Source organism: Tasmannia lanceolata, unplaced genomic scaffold, assembly GCF_043159265.1.
Source record: "Tasmannia lanceolata isolate RefF3 unplaced genomic scaffold, GAP_Taslan_0.1 ptg000021l, whole genome shotgun sequence".
Taxonomy (NCBI): Eukaryota; Viridiplantae; Streptophyta; class Magnoliopsida; order Canellales; family Winteraceae; genus Tasmannia; species Tasmannia lanceolata.
In genome coordinates this window covers 12,908,735-12,934,864 of record NW_027518698.1, presented here as the reverse complement: position 1 = coordinate 12,934,864, position 26,130 = coordinate 12,908,735, and the positions used below count along the sequence as shown (strand labels likewise).

At 38.9% G+C, this 26,130-nt stretch overlaps 1 protein-coding gene across 1 annotated transcript; it reads left to right on the top strand.

The window, feature by feature from the left end:
• The first annotated feature begins 1,127 nt into the window (after window positions 1-1,127).
• Window positions 1,128-25,287, top strand: ARA6 (Ras-related small GTP-binding family protein). Its single transcript, XM_077365612.1, has 8 exons — window positions 1,128-1,283; window positions 10,773-10,849; window positions 15,198-15,281; window positions 15,425-15,519; window positions 15,776-15,881; window positions 23,903-23,992; window positions 24,118-24,204; window positions 25,016-25,287. Exons 1-8 carry the CDS (start codon window positions 1,259-1,261, stop codon window positions 25,052-25,054), a joined length of 603 nt encoding a protein of 200 aa, XP_077221727.1. The 5' UTR covers window positions 1,128-1,258; the 3' UTR covers window positions 25,055-25,287.
• The last annotated feature ends 843 nt before the right edge of the window (window positions 25,288-26,130 follow it).

The following is a 26,130-nucleotide window of genomic DNA, read 5'->3' as shown; positions in this document are numbered from 1 at the left end:
ATGTATAATTTAAGAAAAAATTAGAATAAAAAAATATTGTTTGACCAATAAATGATGCTATAATTTTAAGATATTTTATAAATATTCGTGATAATATAGCGATAATTTAAAGATATTTTTATAGTCTAGATTTTTTTTTGACTTTATTTTAACCATCCATTTTCAGATACTAAGATAACTAGGGCACTAATTATTGTTTTGATATTGTCTCTCTCTACTTTATTAACCACTATTTTGACTGGTTGTTGAGAGCACATTGAAACTTCTAATAACACAAAGGGGTGGAACTTGTCATAACACAAAGGCGTGGAGTGGAGTGCCATTATTGAAACAAGGAAGTGTGAATGATAAAATAACATTTTCTTTTCTTATTTTAGCCAACGACTCATTCCCTTGCGTATCAACAAAATTGTGTTTAATTTGGAAAGTTTATAATGAAAATCCTAAAACAAGTGTGTCCTCCTAAAGTAAAAATTTAGGTAGGTTAGACCCTACCCTCTTTGGATTGCAGGAATTTAAGCAGAATAGAGGCCATAGTGAGGTCCTGAGCGGCACAAAGTTTACAGAGGAACTTCGTGGAAAAGAATTTTTATTAATTTTCTACTCTTCTTACACAAAAAATAAAGATAATTTGAACCTACTATTCGATTGTAACTTGAGGTATTTCGCAGATGGTCTTTTGCATTTGACAGCAGACACCTCAGACACCTCGTTAATAAGACAAAATCTGCTGAAAAGTGAGCCTCTATGGCTGCTGTCAGATGCAACAGGCCATCCACGAAATGCCTTCAGCAATGGACGCTAGCAAATCCCTTATAACTTAGAGGGACGTTGAGTTTATGATAATATCCCTCGAAATTAACCATAATCATATCATTTTCCACTAAATTATGGAAAGAAAACTTTTTCCAAGAAAAAAGTTCTGCCGGAAATGTTTTTACTGCAACCCAAACAGCCAAGGAAAACAATTAATCATTGAAAAAGTTTTTCTTATTATTGTGAAATTTTTTTTCCCAAGAAAACAAATCCTTAAGAAATGTTTTTCTTGCTGTGTCACCAGCCAAAAAGAAACGTGGCCAATGGAGTCGTCGAGTGCAGTTATCAAAACAACCGAATGACTTATGAGTAAGGGGCTGTCCCATGTCAAAAAAAGGGGCAAATATATCATTCCTTTACTTTAAAAATGCAAAAATTGTGGTACGAATCTGATTTTCTCTCATCTGGGTTTTTTTCGCTCTGCCTCTGAAATCATCTTCCCATGGGTTGCTCATCCTCCCTTCCAGGTTCTCTCTCTCTCTCTCACTCTATGATTTTGATGTTGGACCTTCTTTTGGTTCAATTTTATCCTTATTCGTTTGTTTTCTGAAATGAATTTCCCTGGAAAGTAGGTAAAATGTTCAATTGGACATGAAATTCTCTGTAGATTTTTCATTTGCTTCTCAAATTGCTCACTAGGGTTTGGTTTGGCTGGGATGTTTATGCATGTTTTTACTTTTTGGGCTGAAAGCTACTTTAAAAAAAAATAAATGAGAAACTACATTACCTTGTGATTTTCTCTAATTACCCCCCCTCTCTCTGCTTTTAAAATTTTCTGTAATTTGAATCACTGAATCGATTAATGGTTGGTTTGTTCTGAAACTTCTGCTTTTGTTGCCACTACTGAGGTCCTGTTTGTTTTGGATCATGAGAACCGATTATGAGTCCAAAACTGATTATTTGACTCAAATTTACATTTATATATAGTCCAATAATCAGCTGTGGACTGACAGTCTGTTCTCATAATTCAAAACAAATGGGGCCTTAGTAGCCCTAATTTCTTTCTCTATTTTTTCTTTTTTGTCACTTTTTTGCTTTCCATAGATGATGGGTTCTTTAGTTTTTTTTGTTCCCCTCGAGAAGTGATATGTTCTGTTAGGTAACTCCAAAAAGCTTCAGAGCTGACAGGAACGCGTTAGGCTAGGCTCTTTAAATCTGTCCCATTCTAGGCTGTGCTACACCTAGTCCCATACCCGGGCAGGCCCCCACTTAGGACCTTAACATACCACCACGCTTCGGTGGCCCACTCTGTGAGAGCTTTGACTCTTGCCTTTTTTCTAGGAAGCCTTTTCCATAGGTCAACCCTTTTGCGGCGGCCCACTCTGTGGCAACTTCACTCTAGTCTCTAGTGGCTTTCACTCTGGATTTTTTTACTAGGTAGCCCTTTCCAAGTAATCCTCTCCATAGGCCGCCCTTTCCATGACGTGGTGGCTGCCTTGATACCAAATGTTAAGTACATAACTTATTATGAATTCCGTTTCGTTTTGGCTATTGGAACGGAACGTTTCGGTATTTCGGTCGTTTCATTCGGCGTTTTGTTCGAAACTTTTTCGTTTTCCTACGACGACTGAATTTTTTTAATAGTTACAAATATATAAAAAAAAAAAACAGAAATTGTTAAAAAATATAAGAAACAATTAAATGAACCAAATATGTAAAAGATCAAACATTTGCTTAAAGGAAATTCACTATCGGCTGAAATGCCTCTATTGATTAGTGTAACAAGATAAAAAAAAATTTAGAGACCAAATTATGCGATTTTTTTACCGTCTTCTGGGATTTAATAATGTTTGGACATGATAGAATTTATGAATTTTTAAAATTGGAATAATATCTCATTGTTTATATGTTAAGATTTTGACCAGGCCCGATTTTTTTCGAATTTTGTACTAGAACTAGAAAGTTGACTTTTTACCCTTTTAAAATTGGGTCTTGAAACTATTTTTAATAAATCCTAATGAGGGTATTCCTTATTTATATGTAAATCTTAAGTAAATGGACATTAAAAATAGTAAAGACATTTATAACTAGGGTACCTTACCATGTTAAAAGCTCCAGAGCTATGGAACTCGTTAGGCTAGGCCCTTTAAACCTGCCCCATACCAGGCTGGGTTCCACCTAGTCCCCATATCCCGGCAGGCTTCCATTCACGACCGTAACATACCACCACGCTTCTGCATCCGTCGTCCTCTGTTGCCCATTCTGCGACGACGTTCACTCTGGCCTTTTTTCCAGGTAGGCCTTTCCACATGTCACCCCTTTCGCAGTGGCCCACTCAGTGGCAACTTCACTCTAGCGGCTTTCACTCTGGCTTTTTTGCCAATAGCCCTTTCCAAGCAAGTACCCTACCAAGTTGAAGGGAAAGTTTTATAAGACAGCTGTGAGGCCAACCATGCTGTATGGCTCAGAATGTTGGGCCACCAAGAAGCAGCATGTGCATAAGATGATTGTACCGGAGATGCGAATGCTTAGATGGATGTGCGGCCACACAAGGTTAGATAGAATTAAAAATGAAGACATTCGTAAAAAGGTGGGGGTGACACCAATTGAGGAGAAGATCAGAGAGCACCGCTTAAGATGGTTTGGACATATCCAACGTAGGCCTTTGGATGCTTCAGTGAGAAGAGGTGACTCTGAGAAGAGGCGACTCGTGCCAAGTTGATGGAGTAAAAAGAGGTAGGGGCAGACCGAAAACAACTTGGGTAGAAACAGTGAGGAAAGACTTGATAGCTAGGAACATAATAGAGAACATGACCTTGGATAGGATAGAATGGAAGAAAATGATCCACGTAGAAGAATCCAACTAGAGCCGGGTAGATTCCTTTCACCTTCTTCATGAAATTTTTCTAAAGGATTCATTTAGCTGACCCTAACTAGTTTGGGACAAAGGCTTTGTTGAGTTGAGTTGAGCCCTTTCCAAGTAGTCCTCTCCACAGGTCGGCCCTTCCGTGACTCGAACACGTGATTTGGTGGCTGCTTTGATACCAAATGTTAGGTACCTAGCTAATACGCCATAAGCTTGGGAGCTGATGGAATGCGTTAGGCTAGGTCCTTTAAATCTATTCCATACCAGGCCGGGATCCACCTAGTCCCATACCCAGGCAAACCCCCATTCAGGACCGTAACATATTTGGGAAAACCACTTTTCTTTTAACTATTTCTATATCATTGCATGGTGTATGGTGACACATTATTTGTTACTTTCACAGTTTTTGTCTTCGAGATAAAACAAACGCTACTGATATTTGCGCTACCATGTTTTTATAAAAACAAAAACTCATCTTGTCTTTTATTTTTAATTGGCTTTTGAGAGCTTTTGGGGAACAGTAATAACCTTTGGCAGCTGTTTAAATAATAAAAGACAAGATGTGTTAGTGCAATTATCAAAACATGCTAGTGCCAACATCCTAGGTTCTGAAAATCGGAATCGAAATGTAAATCGTAACAGGGTTCAAATCGTAAATCGTAAGATTTTTTCAAATTTATATTTAAAAATGAGAAAAATATTTAAAAAATATAAAAGGTAGAAAATAAGAATAAAATGAGTAATTATCTATTTTCCATTTGAAACTATTAAATTAAATATAAAATTCTATGATTAGTAATTTGAAGCACAAACCATATTCATTGCACAATAAATTACTAAACAAAGCACAAACTATAGTTTTCATATAATAAATCATTATATAATTTATCACAACCGTAAACAAAGCACATACTCAAATCTATAATAATCATCATACAAAGAAATGTCAGCAATAAACAAATAATTTTGAAATGATTTTCATTTTTAAATCACAATCAGTTCTCAAAATCCAAAACAGACATAATTGTAAAAATTGTAAAAAAAATCGTAAAAATCATAAAAATCGCACGATTCAAAGTAGAATCATACTTGAATCGTAAGATTTTTATGAAAAAAGTTCTTCGTCTGATTTGAGTCGTTCAACCAACGAATTGATTTGAATCGTAAGATTCAAATCGTAAATCATAAGATTTTAACAACATAAACACATTGGATGAATATTAAACATGATTTGAAGACAATCTCTATGGTATGATAGCCTTGAAGAACCAGGAACTAGGCTCGAACAAAGAAATTCAGAGTTGGCACCTTGTCGCATTTCCATCTTCCTTTTTTTTTTTTTGAAAAGATTCATTTCCTCTCACTTCTTCTTCTTCTTCTTCTATTTCTTCTTCTTCCTTTCCTCTTGCAACGGCTTTACCAAGTGTATTCGGAGAGATTCCTGTCCTTCTTCACGAATAAGACAGGTGCGCCCTAAGGCTAGACTGCATTTCCATCTCCCTGCATGTGGATTTTAGTAAGTTTTAAGATTTCATAGCTATGTATATTTCTGTTCGTTGTTTAGAAGGTTTCTTTAATGTCTCAAGGAGATGATGTCCCTCATCTTTCTCTTAACCTCCAATCTTCCTCTCCTCATCCTCCACTTCAATATCATTGGTGACCCCTCTCCTTCACATCTTCTTACCTACCAGCACGGGGCAGGCAACCGCCCTACCACGATCGACAAACACATTACTGCTGTCCAGCCTACTCGAGTTTTGGATTGTGCTTCTACAGGACCTTCTTACCGTGCACCTGCACTAAATTCTCCATGCATATGTGGTTGAAGACTTGGATGCTCTCTCCACTACCTTTTTCACCCAATCATCATGCATTCCTCATGGTTCTTCATGATGGGTTATCCATGTATATGTGATTGAAGAATTGGCTGCTCTCTCCACTACCTTTTCACCCAGTCATCATGCATACCCCATGGTTCTTCATGAGGGTTGAATCCAATTGTTTCGTTGATGCTCTTTGTTATCCTCTCCGGTAAGCTGCTATGGACAAGGTTTGAAATTTTGGTGTCAATCTTATAATTTCGGCCAAAATTTATAAATTTCTGTTTTGGCTTTAAATTTTGGTCCCGGCCGAAAAATCCGAAAACTCGGACGAAATTTCAGCCGAAATTTAAAACCATGGCTATGGATTTTGGAATGATCTTTTCATTGTAATGGCGCATGAACTTTGGTTTCTTGCACTCAACATGAATGACATCAGATGCAAGTGGATTTCCGATTTCCTAGATAAAATATAGCGCCGATGGTACAATTGAATGGTATAAAGCTAGCCTTCTCACCAAAGGGTATAATCAACATCAAGATATACATTTTGATAAGAGCTTTGGCCATGTTCTCAACCAACCACCATTCATAATCTTCTTTCCATTGTATCATGCAACCAGAACATTCATTCGTCTTCTTGATGCTAAGAATTCCTTCTTGATGCAGTTCTAGCAGTGAAAGATGTGATTTGAAATGTTAGAATCCGACTTGCAAGATATGTGACCGACTAGAATTACAAAATCAAGAAGTGGAACAAATAAATACTCGTGCTATATCATGTCTACAAGAAAAATAAACAGATAAAAAGATAAAAAGAGAACATTACAAACTTGGCATCTTGTGCTATATGATCAGAGTCTACGACAAGGTTCACGAGATTTTTTTCAAATGGTAAAGTTCACCCATGGTTTTTAATTTCCACCAAAACAAACATGAAACAACCAAGATGTTTCCGTTTCCATCCCCACCAAAACCAAAACAACCGAATTGCATAAACCAAAATCGTAAGTGTGATAGTGGCATACTATATTTCTATTGTTACATAATTATATTTATATGAATTGCATGCAAAATGTGGTACATGTATTATGTACATATTTATACGAAATACTTGTGAAATTTAGTGTGCACTAATTTATCAAACATGCGCGACAGCGCGTGTCACTAGGTGTTCGATGTTTTTAAACTATTGTAGATGGTTGTCTTGCTTATGAGATGGTCTTGAAGTGTTTTTGCGTTTATTCTAGCATTTTCTGAAGTTACATTTATAAATTCTGTCATTTGCATATGTTTCCTTGATTTTATAGAATTTCCACCGAAAGTTTCCATTTCCGTGGTGACTGAAATTGAAACCGAAATTTAAAACCTCGGGTTCACCAGAGTTTGCCAATAGTCTATGGACCGACTGTACGAATGTGATAGAAGGAACACTCAATCCTACTCAAAATGGCCATAGTCTCCCTGAAGTAGTATATGATCTCCAGAGAGGGAGGGTTCCTTACTAAGCCATCTAATTGTAAGGGAATCTCCCTCAACCCAAATCTTTGATTCATCTGCCATTTGCATAAGCTTTCTTCCACTCCATAGCACACGAACTTTGTTCTTCGCCGCATAACTATCTCTGGACCTGCAAATGACTATAGTTCTACCATTACCATTAGAGAATAACCCTGGACAATTGAGTTGTTCCTGTGGAGGATTTTACTACTTGCATCGAAGTTTGGTCTAATCTAACACTTGATACTTTGCGCGGGGGGGGGGGGGGGGGGGGGGAGGTTATGGGTTATGCAGTAACCGAAATCTAGTTAGTGATAATATCTTGGATAAAGTTCTTACAGAACCATTTTGACTTTGATTCTTGTTCTAAACCTAAAACAATGATCCGATTAATTAACTTACCAAGCAAACTAGTCTTATTTTTTTTAGTATGTGATCATTTTTATCCTTACAGATATTCCATAATGCTGATAGAAAAAGTAAGCTCCATAGGAACTTAAGTCTCTTATTTCCCATCAGTTTGCACCACCAAAACCCAAGGGACTTGACATTGAATAACAATCCGGGCACACATTAAAGAGACCAGAAAATTAAGTCTACATTTGCAAGGTCCAGGGACACCAGACAAATAAACGAGTGGGGGATTACCAACCAAAAACTGAACTACACATAGTCATGAGAGTCGCAAATATCCCTAGTGAGGATTTTTCCATGAATAACACACCATGAAAAAGCTATTTCTATGGGAGAGCCTAGAGAGGTCTAGAGGTTGGGGAATCTAGGTCTAGAGAGGGATACACAGTATCATAGTAATATGATTTGACTGAAAACATACCAATACGCTCTGGAACCAAATCAGTTCCTCAGGGTAAATCGAGGACCTAGGGTTGACTACATGACAATTAGGAAAGGAAGTGGCCATGGGGACAACACACCAATTGTCTGACCAACAGAAAGTGTCATCCACATTGCCTGCACAGAAAGGTAGGTGAGAAGAGAAATTTTGAAACACAATTTCCAAGCTTTCCATGTAGGGGAACTAGCAGCTACCCACTCACCAAGACGAAGGTGCATTACCCCCTTTGATGTGAATTACTTGGCCAGGAGAGCTGCATTTTGAATTCTAGAGAGGCTACCAAAAGATTTCGGTTGGCATTCTTGCTCTGAGTTAATTAAATGCACTCTTCTAGAGCTGGTTTTGTAATTCCAAAGGAAATTGCTGTTAATTACTCCCATCGCAGGAAGAATCTTGTAGGAATGCACGTTGGACAATGATGACTTAAGAAGAGTTATCTGCCAGAGAGGGATAGATATATGCATTTCCAAGTCTCAAAATGCGATTCAATTCTCTCCCTCATAGGATCCCAATCATGGTGGTTGTTTGGGAGGAAATACACATTAAGACCCCACACAGTGGCCGGGGCAACAACCTTGAAATCGTCTAGGTTAATAGCACATTCAAAAAGATTTATTTCTGTTAATTCTTTGCCCAGTTGTTTCTTCAGTGAATGAAATGTTGATATTCATATAGCAGCTTGGGCAGTGTATGAATCACTCAGCAAAATCAACTGTGTCATCCACGTCTTGCTAGTGTGAGATAACGGGTCTACCTGTGCAGGATGAAAGACCCAAAATGATCCTGCATTCCGTAGGTGATGTTATAACCTATATTCTCAGTCGTCAACCTAGGTAGGAAAGGGGTTCCCTCAGCATAAGACCCCTGAAGACAAGGCAGTGACCAAAATGACCACCGTTAATAATAATAAAGTACATCTACTTTCCCCATTTGCGGCTAAAACACATTTGTCGTAGAATCCATAGAAGCAGAGGCCATTCGAGTGTAGGCATTGAAAGCCTCAGAGGTGCTACGAAGCCTTTGATAGTAGTAGAATTCCTCCATAACCTGCATGGGGTCTGGTTAAAAAATATCCCATAACTCTTGGAAATAGCATAGGAAATCCATCATGGTCAAGGGCCTTCTCTTTGTTTAAGCTGAAGACAAGCAATTTTGAAAGCACTTTCTTCCCATCTCTAGAAGTGGCAATGTGATGGAAGTAGCCAGAATTTCTGTCACCAACACTGAGCCACAAAGATCTTGATTTCTTCTTGGTTATTAATTTTATTGTACTCATTCTTTAAGGCTGTCCTAGAGCGGCAAACCACAGATAGAGGAGCTTCCTCTTCCTTTTGTCAAGGGAGTCAATCTGTCTTTTATTCTGGCCCTTGCCAACATCAAGGTTTTATAATGGATCTGATTCGACTTCTAGGGGGCAACTTTGAGAGATTTAAGCTTATGGAAGAAGCGAACACCAGACCTCCCGTCGATGATGTAGGACTCCGAGCAATTAGAGACAAAGGGTCTATAATCATCATTAGTGAGCCAAATGCTTTGAAATCTGAAAGGAACCAGCCATCTCATATCATAATCAATACCAAAAAGATTTGAAGCATGACCAGAGGTGGGGCGAGGGAGTATCCTCTAGAAGGGTCTAGGGAAAATGACTTCCTAGTCTGGAGATATGAGAAAAAATTTCAAGCCTAATAGAGCTGGAACAATTAAACGTGTCTCCATAGAGCTGGAGCTCAACGGGATCATGATTTGAAATAAAATGCGAAAGTTTGGGCATATCTGGGGTGATGCAGCTCGCTCTATATCTTTCTTCTAGCCACCTAACCACCTTGAAACCTCTGAAAATGCACAGTACCCGAGATCAGACACTGTTCAAATAATCCCAGAGACCTTTTAAGTGTTGTTGCGGGAGTGCACTCAGCCGACATCAGCCAATAGAAAGCATTCAGGGTCAACTGAATAGAAAGAGTTACCTTATTTCATTAATAGGATGAAAATGAAAGCCACACAGATGTAACAGTGTAGATCATGAGACAAAAGTTCCCAACCTAACCTTTTTATTGGAAATGCAATTTATTAAGATAACCAAAACTCCAGGCTTGGAAGCCGCCGTCTAACGGCCTTTTGAAGCTCAACTTTGACGGGTCAAGTTTTGTAAACCCTGGGCCTGCTGGAATTGGAGATCTTCTAGGGGTTGAGATGGGAACAGCTAGGCGGGCATTCTTGGGTCCTATAGGGATTTCTGACTCTAATGAGGTGGATATGAGAGCAATCCACCAAGGAATTAAATTATTGGATAGGGAAGAATTGGACAATGTAGTGGTGGAAGGAGACTCTTTGAATGCCATTCGCCGGCTTAGAGGTTCGCACCCGTGTCCGTGGAGATTTGATCCACTTTTTGATGAGATCCAAGATCGCGTGAAGGATTTTTCTACTACCTTCATTGACGTTCGAAAGTCAGCCAATGGAGAAACGGACAGGTTAGCTAGGGGTGAGGTTTTCGACTTTCTCCCCTCTTTGAAGTTTCGGGCTTGTATGCGATTCCATTTTGGTGTGGATTTAGTTTGCATCACCCTCTTTGCTTTGCCTTAGATCTATCCTTGTATTGTGACCATCTCGGTCCCTGGGAGTTATCCCGGTTTTCTATTTTCAGTAATATTTCTCCATCATTCAAAAAAATAAAAATAAAATAAAGATAACCAAAGTTCCCAATCTAACATGATCATTTGACTTACTGGTTCATGAGATGAGTTCCTTATGTCTTTTTTGCTAACATAAGGTGATCATTCACTTAATACACAGACAACTTATAACTTATAAGGCACTGTATGCAAGCATCCCCTTCTATTTATAGCGAATTATAGTTATCTAAAATCTAAGTTGTCAGCAACCAAAATTTTCAACATGGTTGTGGACTTCTATTACTAACAATAGCTGAATCATTCAAATCATAACATGCTATTGTTGAAATCCTTCACAGATAGGAATTCTGGACGGCTGGCTGGATTAAATTCTGAGAACTCTGGCGTTGCTGACCCAAAAAATTTACGAGTGAAGGTATGCTGGCTATTTTCTGCACCTTCTGTTAGAGCACTTTTAAAAGCCCTACTTTGTTTATGTCCAGCAACTCATTTCTTATTGTGTACATTGTATCTTCTCTTGCATCCTTTTCTTAGATGGGCCTATCCCCATGTTAAAGCTGAACAATTGAAGGACTCTTTTCTGATAATTTGACAATGAGATGTTCTTTATGGTGTTATATTGGTTAATTTATGTTGCATTATGCTATACAAATTTTGACCTAGTACTTTATCTGATGATAAGACATTCTTGTAACACCTAGGATGACAAGAATGTCCTTTGACCTAATACTTTTTCAAGCCTAATGTAACACCTAGGATGACTAAAGAATCTATCCACTGATCCTTAATTGAGATATTGCAGAAAAAAACTCCTATACATACTAGGTATTATTTAGTCAATCATATGCCCTCATCTAGCCTCCATGGAAAATTTTCTCATTCTATCTTATTTCCTAATGGTCCAATTTTTCATTGCCTCATGTATTTGACTGTTTCCCCCCTTTGTTACGTTCATCATCTTGAATTAGGGATAGGGAAACTTGATCATCGAGCAGTTAAGTGTATTTCCTGGGCTATTCTCATACTCAATGTGGTTATCGGTGTTATAATTCTGTATTGAGAATTTTTTTGTCCAGATGTTGCTTTGTAAATAACTTTTTTTGGTGTCTAATCATCCTGATCTTGTGTTTACACCTACGCCCAAAATTCCTTTTCCAATCGAACAACTCCCTTCTTCTAACCATTAAGACTTCCAGTCAGTATTCATTCAAAGCTTCCACAACAGCCTCTTTTATAGTTTTACAACATACGATCAAAAGTCTTACTGATACAATCTCCAGTAGATCATCTGCCTTCTGCTTCAGACTTTGGTTATCCTGCTTCGATTGATAGTTCTCCTATGGATCTTCCAATGGCTCTTCACAAAGGTAAACATTTTTGTACAACTCATCCTATTCCTTAATTTGTGCCCTTTGACTATTTGTCTCCTTTGGATCTTCCAATTGTTCAGAAACTTTCTCATTCTGATAGGCATAAGGCAATGAAAGATGAAATTGCTGCTCTGTATGGTACTGATACATGGGGGTTGGATGATTTGCCGCTATGAAAACATTTTGTAGGGTGCCAATGGGTTTATACAGTTAAATATCTTCTAGATAGCTCTGTTGATTTGTTAAAGTCAGATTGGTTGCTAAAGGTTACTCTCAGGCATATGGCAATGATTATAACGAGGCCTCTCTTGTGGTTAAACTTAATTATGTTTGTATTATCATTTCAATGACTGCAAGTTTGAATTGGCCTCTCTTTCAACTAGATGTCAAAAAGATATTTCTTCATAGTGATATATTGGAAGATGTGCGTATGGGGAAACCACCTGGATTTGTTGCTCAAGGGGAGTCATATAAGGTTTGCTGGTTGAAGAGGTCAATCTACTGGATAAGACAGCCCCCATGTGCTTTGATTATGAAGTTCAACAAAGGGCATTGAAATAGCAAGATCAAAACAGGGCATCAACTCATCGTGGAGGAAATATGTGGTTGACTTACTCAAAGAAACATGGTTGCTTGTTTTAAACCAAGTTACTCTACCGATGGAAATTAATGGTACATTGGTGAATCATGTTGCAGAGTTATATTGATCCAGGAAGATATCATATTTGGTGGGTGAGTTAATTTACTTGACTATTACACATGCAAATATCACCTTTGATGTGAGTGTGGTTAATCATTTTATGAAATCTCATCGAATACCACACGAGAATGTTATTATTCATGTCTTGAGATATCTTTAGGTAAATCCTGGCCAAGGAAATTCGTACAAGCCAAGTGTCATCTTGAGGTGGAAGAATACAGATATGTGGATTGGGCAGGTTCACCTTCAGATAGAATATCTACTATAGGATACTGTACATTTGTTGTAGGAAACCTTGTTGCGTGAATGATTAAGAAACAACATGTAGTAGCACTTTCTAGTGTAGAAGCAGAGTATAGGGCTATGGACCATGCTACTTCTTTGTCGATTTGGTTGGGTTCCTTTATGGAAGTCGTGGGGGTTTTAAGTCAAGCCTTCATTGAAGTTATACCATGACAATTAGTTAGCTACACATATTGCAATTAATCCCATTTTTCATGAGCGGACCAAGCACATCAAGATTGACTATCATTTTCTGCGAGTCAAAGTGTTGAAAAAGTGGAAACTCCCTTTGGTTCGTTCCCTAAGTCATTTGGCAGATATTTTAACTAAGACTTTGAATTTTAATAGGTTGGATTTTATTTGTTCCAAGCTCGGGATTGATGATATTTGTGCTCCAGATTGAAGATTGTTAGAACATGCTATTATGTGGGTAATTGTATTTTGAGTATTTATGTAAAATGCGTTAAGTGAATATATTAAAAGTCGTGAGACCAACACACTTTTTTACACTCCCTTTTTCTGTCGTATGTTTCTCTTCTTTCTCCTCATATTTCTTTCTTTTCTCAAATAATGATTACATTGTTGTTTATATACAAAAATAATAATAGTGATTATTATACCTTTATGAGGCAAAATGACCAAATTACTCCTAACTATTAGAAAATGGCAATTTATCCATTGACAATTGTACACCCTCACTCTAAACCAAGGTTGCCAGGGCGGGAATCGAAAGCGGGATTTGATTCGGGATTCAAAAGCGGGAATTGAAGGCTCCGAGGATGGTTGGGAGGGGAATCGTGGGTTCGCCGGAGAGTCGTTGGGGATTCACCGGGAGTCGCTGGGGAGTTGGAAATCACCAGGGATTCGTCGGGGATTCGCCTGGGAATCACGGTTTTGTAAATTGGGAATCGAGGTTCCCATAAATTGGGAATCGGGGTTCCGACGAATCCGAACCGCGATTCCCAATTTTCAAGGATTCGATTCGATTCCCGAATCAGATCCGCGTTCTGGGAATCGGGATTCCCCAGTCCAAGGAACGAATCCTGCTTCCTTGCTCTAAACCAAGGCGCAAAATGACCAAACTACTCCTAACTATTAGAAAATAGCAATCTATCCATCGACAATTGTACCCCTGCACTCTAAACCAAGGCCACCTTTAATTCAATCTAGTTTATCTAGTTTCCCATCCATAGTATCACTAAATAAGGTAATTCATATGTTTAAGTAAATATAAAATACATATTTATATTATTTAATATATTCTGTTATATAGAGGATTTTATGGTTCTCCCATTCCCTATTTTTGAGAACTGCCGAAACAGCGGTTCTGCACCTCGATCTGCTCCCACTCCCGCTTTATAAAATTAAGTGAAAACAAGTTTTGCTCTGGTCGCTGGAATATTTCTAAAGTTCCTTTTTTTTGTTGAGCTAGGAATTTGAAGACCTAACTTGCGAGAGCCTCTAAAACCAGATCTATCCAAGTTTCTTAAACAGTTCTTGCAAGAATCTCAAGATGTGAAGTAAACTTGTTGACCAAACTTTAAGTAATATATAAAGCAAACTTGTTGACCCCACTTTGAGTAATATATATAGCACAAAAAAAAAATAATCAGATTTGAAGTAACAGCAATACTCTCCAAGTATAGAAGGGTAAAATCAGTGTTTCAAAACATGGACTCTAGCGAGAACTCTAGCATAGCGGAAGGGAGTGACTTTTGGTGAGTCAATGATAGACACAGTCAATTTTTGATTAACTTGGGAAAGTCAAAAAAAAAAATTGATCGACTTGGTGGGGCAAATCTCGGACTCGGACGGGAACTCGACCAAGGTAAAGGAGTGTCGACTCAGCTGAGCCAATGATTAAAGAGTGGATAAAATGATATTCAAAATGCCCTTTTAAAAACAATGATTCATCACACATTATGTCTCAAACTCAAAGGTTCACTTCACATTACTGTTTAGGAATGCCCTAAATTCAAGTTTTATTGGTCTCAACATCAAAGATTTGATCTGGACCAACTTCTAATATTCAAATAGACTTAGTATTTACATTTTCTGTAGATGTGCTTTTATATTTTGTTCGTCTGTCATCATATTCTTTCATCAGATTTGTCTTTACATTTTGTAATGTTTGATGAATTTTTTCAACGACATTTGTAGGTTCTTGCTTAACTGCATCTTTATAATCCTTTACAGTTCTTTAAATAACAAAAGACAAGATGGGTAAGTGCAATTATCACAACATGGCTGTTGATATCATTTCTCTTTCCGTCGATGTGCTTTTATATTTTGTTCATGTGTCAGCATATTCTTTCATCAGATTTGTCTTTACATTTTGTAATTTTTGATGTCTTTCCTCGCTTAACTGCAACTTTATGTACCTGACATTTTATGCATGCCACTCTATGCAGTTGGTACTATTGGGCGATTCTGGTGTCGGTAAAAGCTGCATTGTTCTCCGCTTTGTTCGTGGTCAGTTTGACCCAACATCCAAGGTAAATATATATTTTTTTTGAATGGTGCCAAGGTAAATATTTTGTGCTATTTATTTTATCAACTGATCCAAAAGTGTCTGTTCTTTTCATTTTATTTCGTTATCTTGAATTACTTATGTTTGATGATTAATAATGGGTTACAGGTAACTGTCGGAGCATCATTCCTTTCTCAAACAATAGCATTGCAAGATTCTACCACAGTGAAATTTGAAATATGGGATACCGCTGGGCAAGAGAGGTAGGGAAAATGAACCACTATTCTGTTCATATGTCGCAATTTCCCTTTGCAACTTTCAAAATTAGTCAGATTCTTTTGTAAATCCTTTTTAAAAATTCAAACTGATGTCCTAGGAATTTGCTCATATTAAAACAGAAAAGCTTTTATATTTTCTTTTTCATGTATACTCAATTTTAAAGCCTGTGGAGACTCTTAGAAGGATTCATTCTATAAGGACTAATGTTCCCTTCTCCATATTGTTCTGTTAATTTATCAGGTATGCGGCATTGGCACCTCTTTATTACCGAGGAGCAGCTGTTGCAGTCGTTGTTTATGACATTACAAGCCCAGAATCATTCAACAAAGCACAATATTGGGTTAAGGTATTTTTCTCTGGAACCTTTATAAACATAAATATACCATGTTTACTCTCTATAATTATTTTGATTGGCTAAATAATTTTTTATTATGTTCATGCTCCTTCCGGTGTCTCATTGGCCTGAATCGAGTTAATTAATGTAGCTGATACAGTTAGGGGGCCCAAAATCTGATTAATAAGATAAATGGTTTTCAGAGTTGCTTAACCATCACGATGATATATAATTGTCAGAGTTGCCTCATTCTAGTGTTCAAGCTTGTATTCTATGGAGAGCTCGTATTCCAAGGAGACTGGATGGTTAACAAATGCTTGTTGAGAGTTTTGGACTTGCCTCTCTTGGCAAAGATCCAAGCATATCTAAAAATTCATTGATTGATGTTGTAGACTAAAATGTGAAGGAGGCCTATGGAAGGGACAATGCTTTTGGAATGATGGATGCATTAATAAGTCAAGGGACTGCGCTATTGGAATGATAGATGCACAAATAAGCCAATGCCCAACAACAGAAGTGTGAAGGTGAAGAGCACTGAGAAATCTTTTCTCAACAAAAGTACACAGATGCATAATTACATCCTATGAACCTTAGAAAAGACTAAAATCTCTTATATGGGTTTGAAATAAATTAGAGATTCCCTTTTTTTTTTGAATGATTAGAGATTCCCTTAAACTAATGAAAAGTTTAAAAGCTTATTTTCATTTACACTCTCTCAAACTAAATGGTCCAAGGGAGATGAAAGCTTGGAGCAAATATTAGTATGAGGTCCAACTGAAAGACCTCTGTTGAATATATTAGCAATGTCATTAGAGGAAGAGATGTCATCAGAGGAAAAGGCATAAAGTTGCAAGAGCCCGACTGCGCAGAAAGTCACAAAGGATGGCAATACTGATGCAGGATGGATCTATGGAATCATTTCTAATCTACCTCTGAAACAGATGTAGGAAGGATCTGTGGAAGACAACTAAGTGTGCTGATTTTATCACAACACGATAATCAGAGGTAATGGTTAAAAGATTTGAGTTTATTAATAGGTTTTAGGTTAAGGAAATAGGAAACATTTCCAGAGAGGGATATTGGCAGATTGGACGATTGATAGGATAGGTAGGGGGGACTGTGAACTTGGACTGTCAAACAGATGGGAACGATTTTAATATGACTCAAGACTATTTTTACAGATCTAGATAGTTCTGAAAACTCATGACTGCACTGACTGGGTAGAGGTTTAAAGCAAGGTTTTAAATTTCGGTTTCGGTTTCCAATACATTCCCAATACAGCTGTGATATTTGGATGGTACGATAATATGGATCAATATTGTGTTAAATATTGATATGCATTGGTGATGTGTATCGTAATAGCTATTGAAAACCATGCTTCCATACGCTTATATTTTGACTGATATCCAAGTTATAAACCATCAATGTTGGTGTAGACTTGACCTGTTTGCAGTATAGATAATTTATGAACCTCATGAGAAGATGATTTGTTTACATTTTGTGCTTATAAGTTGTCTTCCATGGAATTCATGGTTAGGTCACCATCACAGTAAAGTTTATATATTTTATGTACGTGAATTGTTTTCTAGGTATACATGTTCTTTTGCAATTTTCACTTCTCTCAGGACTAGCCTAATTCCCATGTAAATTGATTTCAAGGAGTTTTGATTGGCTTCACTGTATCCAATGATTGAGTGGAAATTTTAAAAAACAGAAAGAAATGATATATAAGTAAAGGTATGTATGTAATTCTTAAAAACCTGTGCCAATAAAAATTTGATGAATTCTCGTCAGCTAGGTGAGAGTATATTTATAATTGTAAATGCTTGACTAGGCCCATAGCCGAGCTGACTTGGTTAATCCTAAGCCGACCACGTAAGTATTTAAACATTTGTGGTTTTTGTTACGAACCCGATCCAGTTCGTAACGAAATTGATCTTCTAGAGGGGGGGGGGGGAGGATGATCAGCCTCTTGACCCACTTCGAGGGAAGGGTCAATCCTCTTTGTGCGCAAATACACACTTTTCTGGAATAAATTTCTGCATGCATTTATTGATATTTCCTTCTCTCTTTTTACATTAAGAGCCACACTTGTATCTCTCGTACACTTGCATAAAAGTAGGAGAAATAGGAAAATCGTAACTTAATGGACTCTTGATAACACTCCTAACTAATTGCTCTTGATAACTCCTAACTTTATGGACTCTAACTAATTACTCTGATTTACACGACTAACACCTAACTAATAGGAAAAATCTGCAACAATATTTGGCACGTAACAGTTTTCTTGATATTGGGCGGTAAAAACTTTTCTGTTGTAAGCATGAAAATTGAGTAAATGGAAAGAGAATATATTTATAATTGTAAATGCTTGGCTAGGCCCATAGCCGACCTGACCTGGCTAATTCTGAGTTGACCACACTAAGTACTTAAACAATTGTGGTTTTCTTGATGTTGGGTGGAAAAAACTTATCTTCTGTGGTAAGCAAGAAAATTGAGTAAATGTAAACATGAATTGAAGTGTGTATTTAAACATACAGTTTTCACCAAGCGTTTCAATAGTTTCTGTCCCATGACGGCACATGCTTTTTTCAGACATTCCATCACCAAATAGATCAACTGTTTCGAGAAACCTTATGAGATTTTTATTGTAGTCATTAATGCATCTGGTAAATCACTTGCAATTTGTTTGAATTAGTAACTGTTAACAGAGAGATTTGAGAATGAAATGTTGTGTGTTAGCCTACTTGCCCTAACACACACATATATATTTATTATGAAAAGAATATGAAAAGACTATAATGCCCTTAGGCTACATAAGCTTATTCTAACACTCCTCCTCAAGCTGGAGTATGAATGTCATACATGCCCAACTTGTTACATAAATCACTCAATCAAACTCCATTCAACGGCTTGGTAAACATGTCTGCAATCTGATCATTCGTTCGAGTGAACTCAGTTTGAATTTGGCCGTTTTGAATCCTGTGACGAATAAAGTGACAATCCACTTCTATATGCTTAGTTCGTTCGTGAAATACCGGATTCATAGTTATATGAATGGCTGACTTGTTGTCACAGTAGAGGGACACAGGTGAGGAGTATGAGAATCCAATCTCTGACATAAACGACCATAGCCAAATTAATTCACAGCTTGTGTAAGCCATGGCCGTGTATTCTTCTTCTGCACTGGATCGTGACACAACTTCCTGCTTCTTACTCTTCCAAGATACTAGATTTCCACCTATGAAGGTACAATAACCATTAGTAGATCTCCGGTCAGCAGGAGATCCGGCCAGTATGCATCAGAGTATCCCTCAATTCTCAAATGGTTACGCTTCCTAAAGAGAAGACCTTTCCCGGGAGCTTTCTTCAGATACTTCACTATCTGAATCACATCTGACCAATGTGATGTCCAAGGCGCACTCATATACTGGCTAACCACACCAACAACATATGCAATGTCCGGACGAGTGACTGTGAGATAGATCAACCGTCCTACTAACCGTCTGTATCGACCAGGATCTTCTAGTGGCTCCCCCTGATCAGGTGAAAGCTTGACATTCGGATTCATAGGAGTCTGTGCAGGTTTTGCCCCCAGAAGCCCTGTTTCTTCCAAAATATCAAGAACATACTTCCTTTGGGACAAAGGTAACCCCCTTTGTGAATGTGCCACTTCAATGCCTAAGAAGTATCTCAGAACACCAAGGTCTTTTGTGCTTAATTCATTCTGAAGGAAATCTTTGAGGCGTTGTTTTCTTGCTTTGTCATTCCCTGTAATAACAATGTCATCAACATATACAACCAGGAGAATCAAACCATCCTTGCTTCGAGAGCTGAACACAGAATGGTCTACAACACATTGTTTCATACCAAATCGTAGGATGGCCTCACTGAATCTCCCAAACCAAGCACGAGGAGACTGTTTAAGACCAGAAATCGCCTTTCTAAGCTTACAGACGGTATGCTGCAACTCCCCCGGAGCAACAAACCCTGGTGGTTGCTCCATATACCTCTTCCTGCAAATCACCATGGAGGAACGCATTCTTGATATCCAACTGATATAGTGGCCAAGACTGATTCACGGCCAAAGAAATCAATACACGGATGGATGGAATCTTTGCCAATGGAGAGAATGTCTCAACATAATCAATCCCATAAGTCTGAGTAAAGCTCTTTGCAACAAGACGAGCTTTTAACCTCTCAACAGAGCCATCAGGTAGGTATTTGACGGTGAACACCCACTTACATCCGACTACCTGAGCACCAGGAGGAAGGGAAGCCAACTGCCATGTCTGGTTTTTGGCCAAAGCATCCATCTCAGCCTCCATAGCTGCTCGTCATCCCGAATCAAGCATAGCCTCTCGAGCAGAGCGAGGAATAGAAATCGATGACAAAGATGATATAAATGCGGTATACGAAGGAGATAACCGAGCATAACTTACCGCATCAGAAATAGGGTGATGAGTAGTATGAGAACGAGTACGGCTCGCAATGGGGGCATCAAGAGATTCATCAACCTGAGCAGCATCATCAGAGGATGAGGGTAAAGGACCTTCTTGCTGAGAAGAGATGGCAGGGCATGAAGGCTCAACTGAAGTAGTAAAACGCTTGCTAGTATATATACCTAGAAGGGACACTGAACCGGATCCGGTGGCAAACTTTGAACCGGATTCGGTGGCAAACTGGGAACCGGAACCGGCAATGGCAACGGAGGAGGAGATACCGGTAAAGAAGAGGAAGCAGGAAAGTAGGGAGTATCCTAAAAAAAGGAGACATCAGCACTGATAAATTTGCGGCGAAGCTGAGGACTGTAGCATCGGTAACCCTTTTGGGTTCGTGAATAACCCAGGAAAACACACTTGATTGCCCTTGGGGCCAATTTATCAAGTCCTGGGGTGAGATCCTAAACAAACCAAACACACCCAAACATCTTGGGAGGTAACGGAAACGGATCCCTAGAAGGGTGTAACACCGAAAAAGGAGACCGATTGCTAAGAACTGAAGAGGGTAGACGATTAGCTAGAAAGCAGGCTGTAAGCATAGCGTCAGCCCAAAAAGATTTGGGAACATACATCTGATATAGAATGATGCGAGCTATATCTACAAGATACCGTATTTTTCGCTCGGCAACACCATTCTGTTGTGAAGTGTGGGCACAAGACGACTGATGAATAATTCCACGACTAGAAAGAAACTCCTGAAAACCGTGCCGATCAGAAAAATACTCACGGGCATTATCAGTACGTAAACATTTAAGGGAACATGAGTATTGATTTGTAATTTCAGCATAAAATAAACAAAATGTAGAAAACACCTCAGAACGATCCTTTATTATATAAAGCCAGGTCATCCTGGAAAAATCATCAATAAAAATAACGAAGTACTTCCCACCAAACATATGAGTACGACATAGACCCCAAACATTAGAATGCACTAACTCAAAAGGACTACTGATACGACTAACAGAACGAGACGGGTAGGAAACACGATGGTGTTTTCCATACTGACAGGACTCACAATGAAAATGACTAATAACACCAGAAACAACTGAAGAACGCTGCAGACGCTCAGGAGAAGGATGACCAAGCTGGCAGTGCCACATAAAGGAATTTGCTGAGGTACTAAACGCCGTGGGAGTGCTAGCATCATCCAGGTAGTATAGGCCATCTGTCTCATGCCCCAAGCCAATCTTCTTCCCAGTCGCAAGGTCTTAAAAAACACAATAAGACGGAAAGAATGTGACTGAACAATTAAGGCGATTAGTAAGCTGACTAACAGAAAGAAGATTGCAGGGAAAAGTAGGAACACAGAGTACAGATGATAAGGATAAGTGGGATGTGGCTGTAACAGTCCTAGTGCCTGAAATAGGACTTCGAGCCCCATTGGCCAAGGTAACCATCTTAGTAGGAGCACAAGAAGTAAATGAACTAAGAAGTGTACTGTTACCGGTCATATGATGAGTGGCACCAGAATCAATGAGCCAGGAAGCAGCGTGGCTAAGGGAGCAAGATGGGTTGCTACCTTCTGTGGCAAGTTGAGCAGCCGGTTGTTTCCTTTTCTCCTGTAGGCGCACAAGTGACTCATACTCAGTCCGAGAGACGACCATGGTGTCTGAGGTAGCAGGAGTAGGTGCAGCAGGTGTCTCAGAAGCGAAGTGGGCGGCTCGAACTGGACGCAGCTCGGGATGGAGATCGTAACAGAAATCAATAGTGTGACCCTCCATGTCACAATGACTGCAATAACGTGAGCCAAGACCCCTATAAGTACGGCCTCCCCCTGAATCTTGGCCAAAGCCACGGCCCTGTCTCCGACGACTGCGACCACGACCCCTACCACGAGTGCCCCGAAAGGAACCAGACTAGGCAGCAAAGGCGGACTGGTCACCAGCAACAGAGATAGCTGGATCAATACGTAGAGCACGTTGAACGCGAGAAAAGATCTCATCCAAAGATGGGAGCGTGCCTAACCCAAGGATCTGCTGCTGAAGAGGGACAAACTCAGGCCCTAAGCCATCCAAAAACCGAGTAGTACGGAGCTATTCTTCTGTTGAGCCAAGACCTTAAGGTCGGTGGATGGTGGATGATAAATATCAATCTGCTCACAAAGACCAACAAAATCCGAATAGTACTCAGCGACAGTCTTATCTCCACACGAGATACGAAAGAAGTCACTGTAAACATCAATAATCCGCGTGAGATTGTTGCTGCCAGAATAGAGTGTCTCAGCACGCAACCAGACTGCCCGTGATGTATCCAGAAATAGCATGTGGCTCACAATCTTTGGTTCCATACTCTGACAGAGAAGAGACTGAAGCTGGGCATCCTCCTGACTCCACTTATCATACCCAGCATCTTTCGGATTCAGAGGATTCGTCGTGATGAAACGTAACTTTCCCTGACCTCGCAAATAGAAGTGAACAGAACGACTCCAGGCAGGGTAATTAGCACCATCCAATTTAATGGATGTCATAGAGGTCACCTACACCGAAAATGAACTGAAGGAAGAAGCTGATGGCAAGGCCATAATAAACACCAAAACTCAAATGGGATGTGGGTGAAGCAGACCAGACAAGACACACCACAACAATCACAGACACCCACAGAAAAGGGCAACCAAATATAGGCAAGCAAATCACCACGAAGATAAACAATCAGAAGGAAAAATCACAAACATCCGTCGGAAGGACCCCGAAAGAACAAGCATGAAGCCTCATACTTGTGGAACTACAACGAAACATAGAGACAAAGCTTAAGTCATCAAGTAGGAAGCAAAGAAAAATGTAACAAAGCGGAGCCGCGACAAAAAATGTGAGAAATGTAACGGGAAGATTTAGGGCATGAACACCCGACGGCTAGAAGAGAAGAACGCTATCCTTAGAGGTCAAAGAAGATGGGGAAAGATGTTACAAAAGAAGGGAGAACGCGCAGGGGGGGCAAACAGGGAAGAGTTGGGTTTCCCAGGGGGGCGCGCATGGGGGGCAACCACGGAAGAGTCGTGTTTTCCAGGGGGGCAAATAGGGAAAGGTTGGGTTTCCCAGGGGGCGCGCAGGGGGGCAACCAAGGAAGAGTTGGGTTTTCCAGGGGGGGGGAGGGGGGGCAAACAGGGAAAAGTTGGGTTTCCCAGAGGGCGCGCAGGGGGGGGGGGGGGGCGCAACCAGTGGAGGAAGAAAGAAAAAAAGAAGAAGAAGTTAGGGCATGGGCATGGGCATGGGCTTCAATGGAAGAAGAAGTTAGGGCATGGGCTTTAATGGAGGAAGACAAGAGGTCTTCAATAGAGGTCCTAGGGCATCGAAAAACCCTAGGGCTCTGATACCATCTTAACAGAGAGATTTGATAATGAAATGTTATGTGTTAGCCTACTTGCCTTAACACACACATATATATTTATTATGAAAAGAATATGAAAAGACTATAATGCCCTTAGGCTACATAAGCTTATTCTAACACCATTACAATTTGTTTGGCAAGTAGTGACCATTTACTCTGTTGCCAATTTTCTCTATTGAACAATTGATGAGTGTTCATGTCTAACAGGAACTACAAAAACATGGGAGCCCTGACATCATCATGGCGTTGGTGGGTAACAAGGCTGATCTTCAGGAAAATCGCAAGGTTTCCGTCCAAGTATGTATACATAAATTTGTGCTGCTCGGGATTTTTTATCTGGTGCATTCTGTGTATTTGTTAAATTTAGGATGGTAATTAATTGAAAAGGACGAAACTAATCTGCATTTTTTTTTTTCCTGAAGGATGCTGTAGACTATGCAGAGAAGAATGGAATGTTCTTTATTGAGACTTCTGCGAAGACAGCTGATAATATTAATCAACTCTTTGAGGTATGTTAAGTAATAATTTTTTTTAAAAATATGTGTTAAGTAATAATAACCTTAGGAGAAAACGGTTCCTACACATATGTGTAGATAAGTTATCTACACACAAGCTTAAAATACAGTGTGGGCCACATTATTTGGGTGATCCAAACCATTCATTTTTAAGGCCCTCACATAGATAGGGTGTCCACAAAAAATCAGATCGATAGGATCATCCTAACCATTCGAACTGTGGAGGCAAAAAATGGACTAATTTGTGAAGGTTTAAAGACATCCATTTTACCTCCACAAATCGTAGGGTTGGGATGATCCTATGGATCTGATTTTTTGTAGACACCCTATCCTATCTATGTGAGGGCCTTTAAAATGGATGGCTTGGATCACCCAAACAATGTGGGCCCCCACTGTATTTTAAGCTAGTGTGTAGAGAACTCTCTACACATGTGTAGGAACCGTTTTCTCTAACCTTATATAAGTTGTCTTATAGAAATATTTACTGAATTCCTTTCTTATTTTGATTCTGGTGGGTTTGTTGATTATTTTATTGGGTTTCTCAAAAATATAATTAAACTTGGATGATTCCTTTAAGTTTCAATCCATGAACTAGACAATAATCTTAATTTTCTGTATGGCTCCATATCTTTCAATGTAAAATGGGCGTAAAAGAAATTTTAGCCCCTTATTTCCACTTAAAGTCAGGTGAAAAAATTGTTTTACACGGATTTTACATCCAAATAAACAGAGATTTTACGCTTTTGTTGCTATACTATATCCTTCAAGAATAATTGAAAGACTAATACCTTACTTTTTTTTACAGGAAATCGCAAAGCGTCTGCCGAGGACGTCCTCCTCTTGATTGTAGAGCCCTTGAAATTGAATGGTGAAAAACACATTATTGTATAGGAACTTATCTTACCTAATGCTGGCTTGCTTGCTCTCCGCTATGTAATATTGAGTTTGTTTATAATTTAAGTTACCATGTGGGGATTGAGCCTCTAGCTCAGTTGGTAAAGACTATGTTCTTCAACCCGAAGGTCGGAAGTTTAATCCCAGCTTACATACCAAAAAAAGTACCAAGTTATGCTTGCATTATGGTACATTTGAAGTTTTGTCTGTAAGAGGCTGTTTGGATCCAGGGAACAAATTCCTTGTGAAATGAGTTTTCGCACCATTTGGTTAACTCATTTTCCTCTGTTTCTAGGATAAAAAAAGTTTCGACCGTTTTCTATTAAGATTTCATTCCTATTGGACTCTGGATTATTTTTCCATTATTTTTTCCCAGGATCCAAACAGCCCAGGGTCAATTTTTCTATGCTTATATGATGGTTGCACAAATTTTTCGAAGGTGCATGTGTGTAAGTAGGGGCTGCTGGCTCAATGATTCAAACCATTTATTTCCTGGGATATGGGTAGGGCATGGGGGAAAATCCACCTCCAATGAGTTCTGGCATTCCAATTTGTGGAGGCTTTCTTGATGAATGGAGGCTGTTGGTTTTTTGTTTTCTTACCATCTGTTTGGACTGCAGGAATTTTCTGGGAAAACTTTGGAAAGGAAAATATTTCTAAATTTGCCTTCTTTTTCTCTACATAAAGATAGCTTTGAACCAACCCTATTCAATATTTACTCAGAGGAACTTTCAATTTATGATAATACCCCTCCTAAATTAACCACGATCATACCATTTTCCTCTAAATCTTGGAATGAAATTTTTTTACGAAGAAAAGTATTGCAAAAATGGTTTTTTTTTGGTCAATTGAAACAAGGCCTTAGTTAACACAAATTGGAGGGTTAGAATCGGCCAATGAGCCGGTGGATTTCACTTCATGGCCTGGCAAGGGCCTAGGAAATTTTGCTGTTTGTTTTGGATTTTGAGATATGATTTCAAAATTCAATTGGGTCTAATAATCAGTTTTGGACTCAAAATCCAAAAC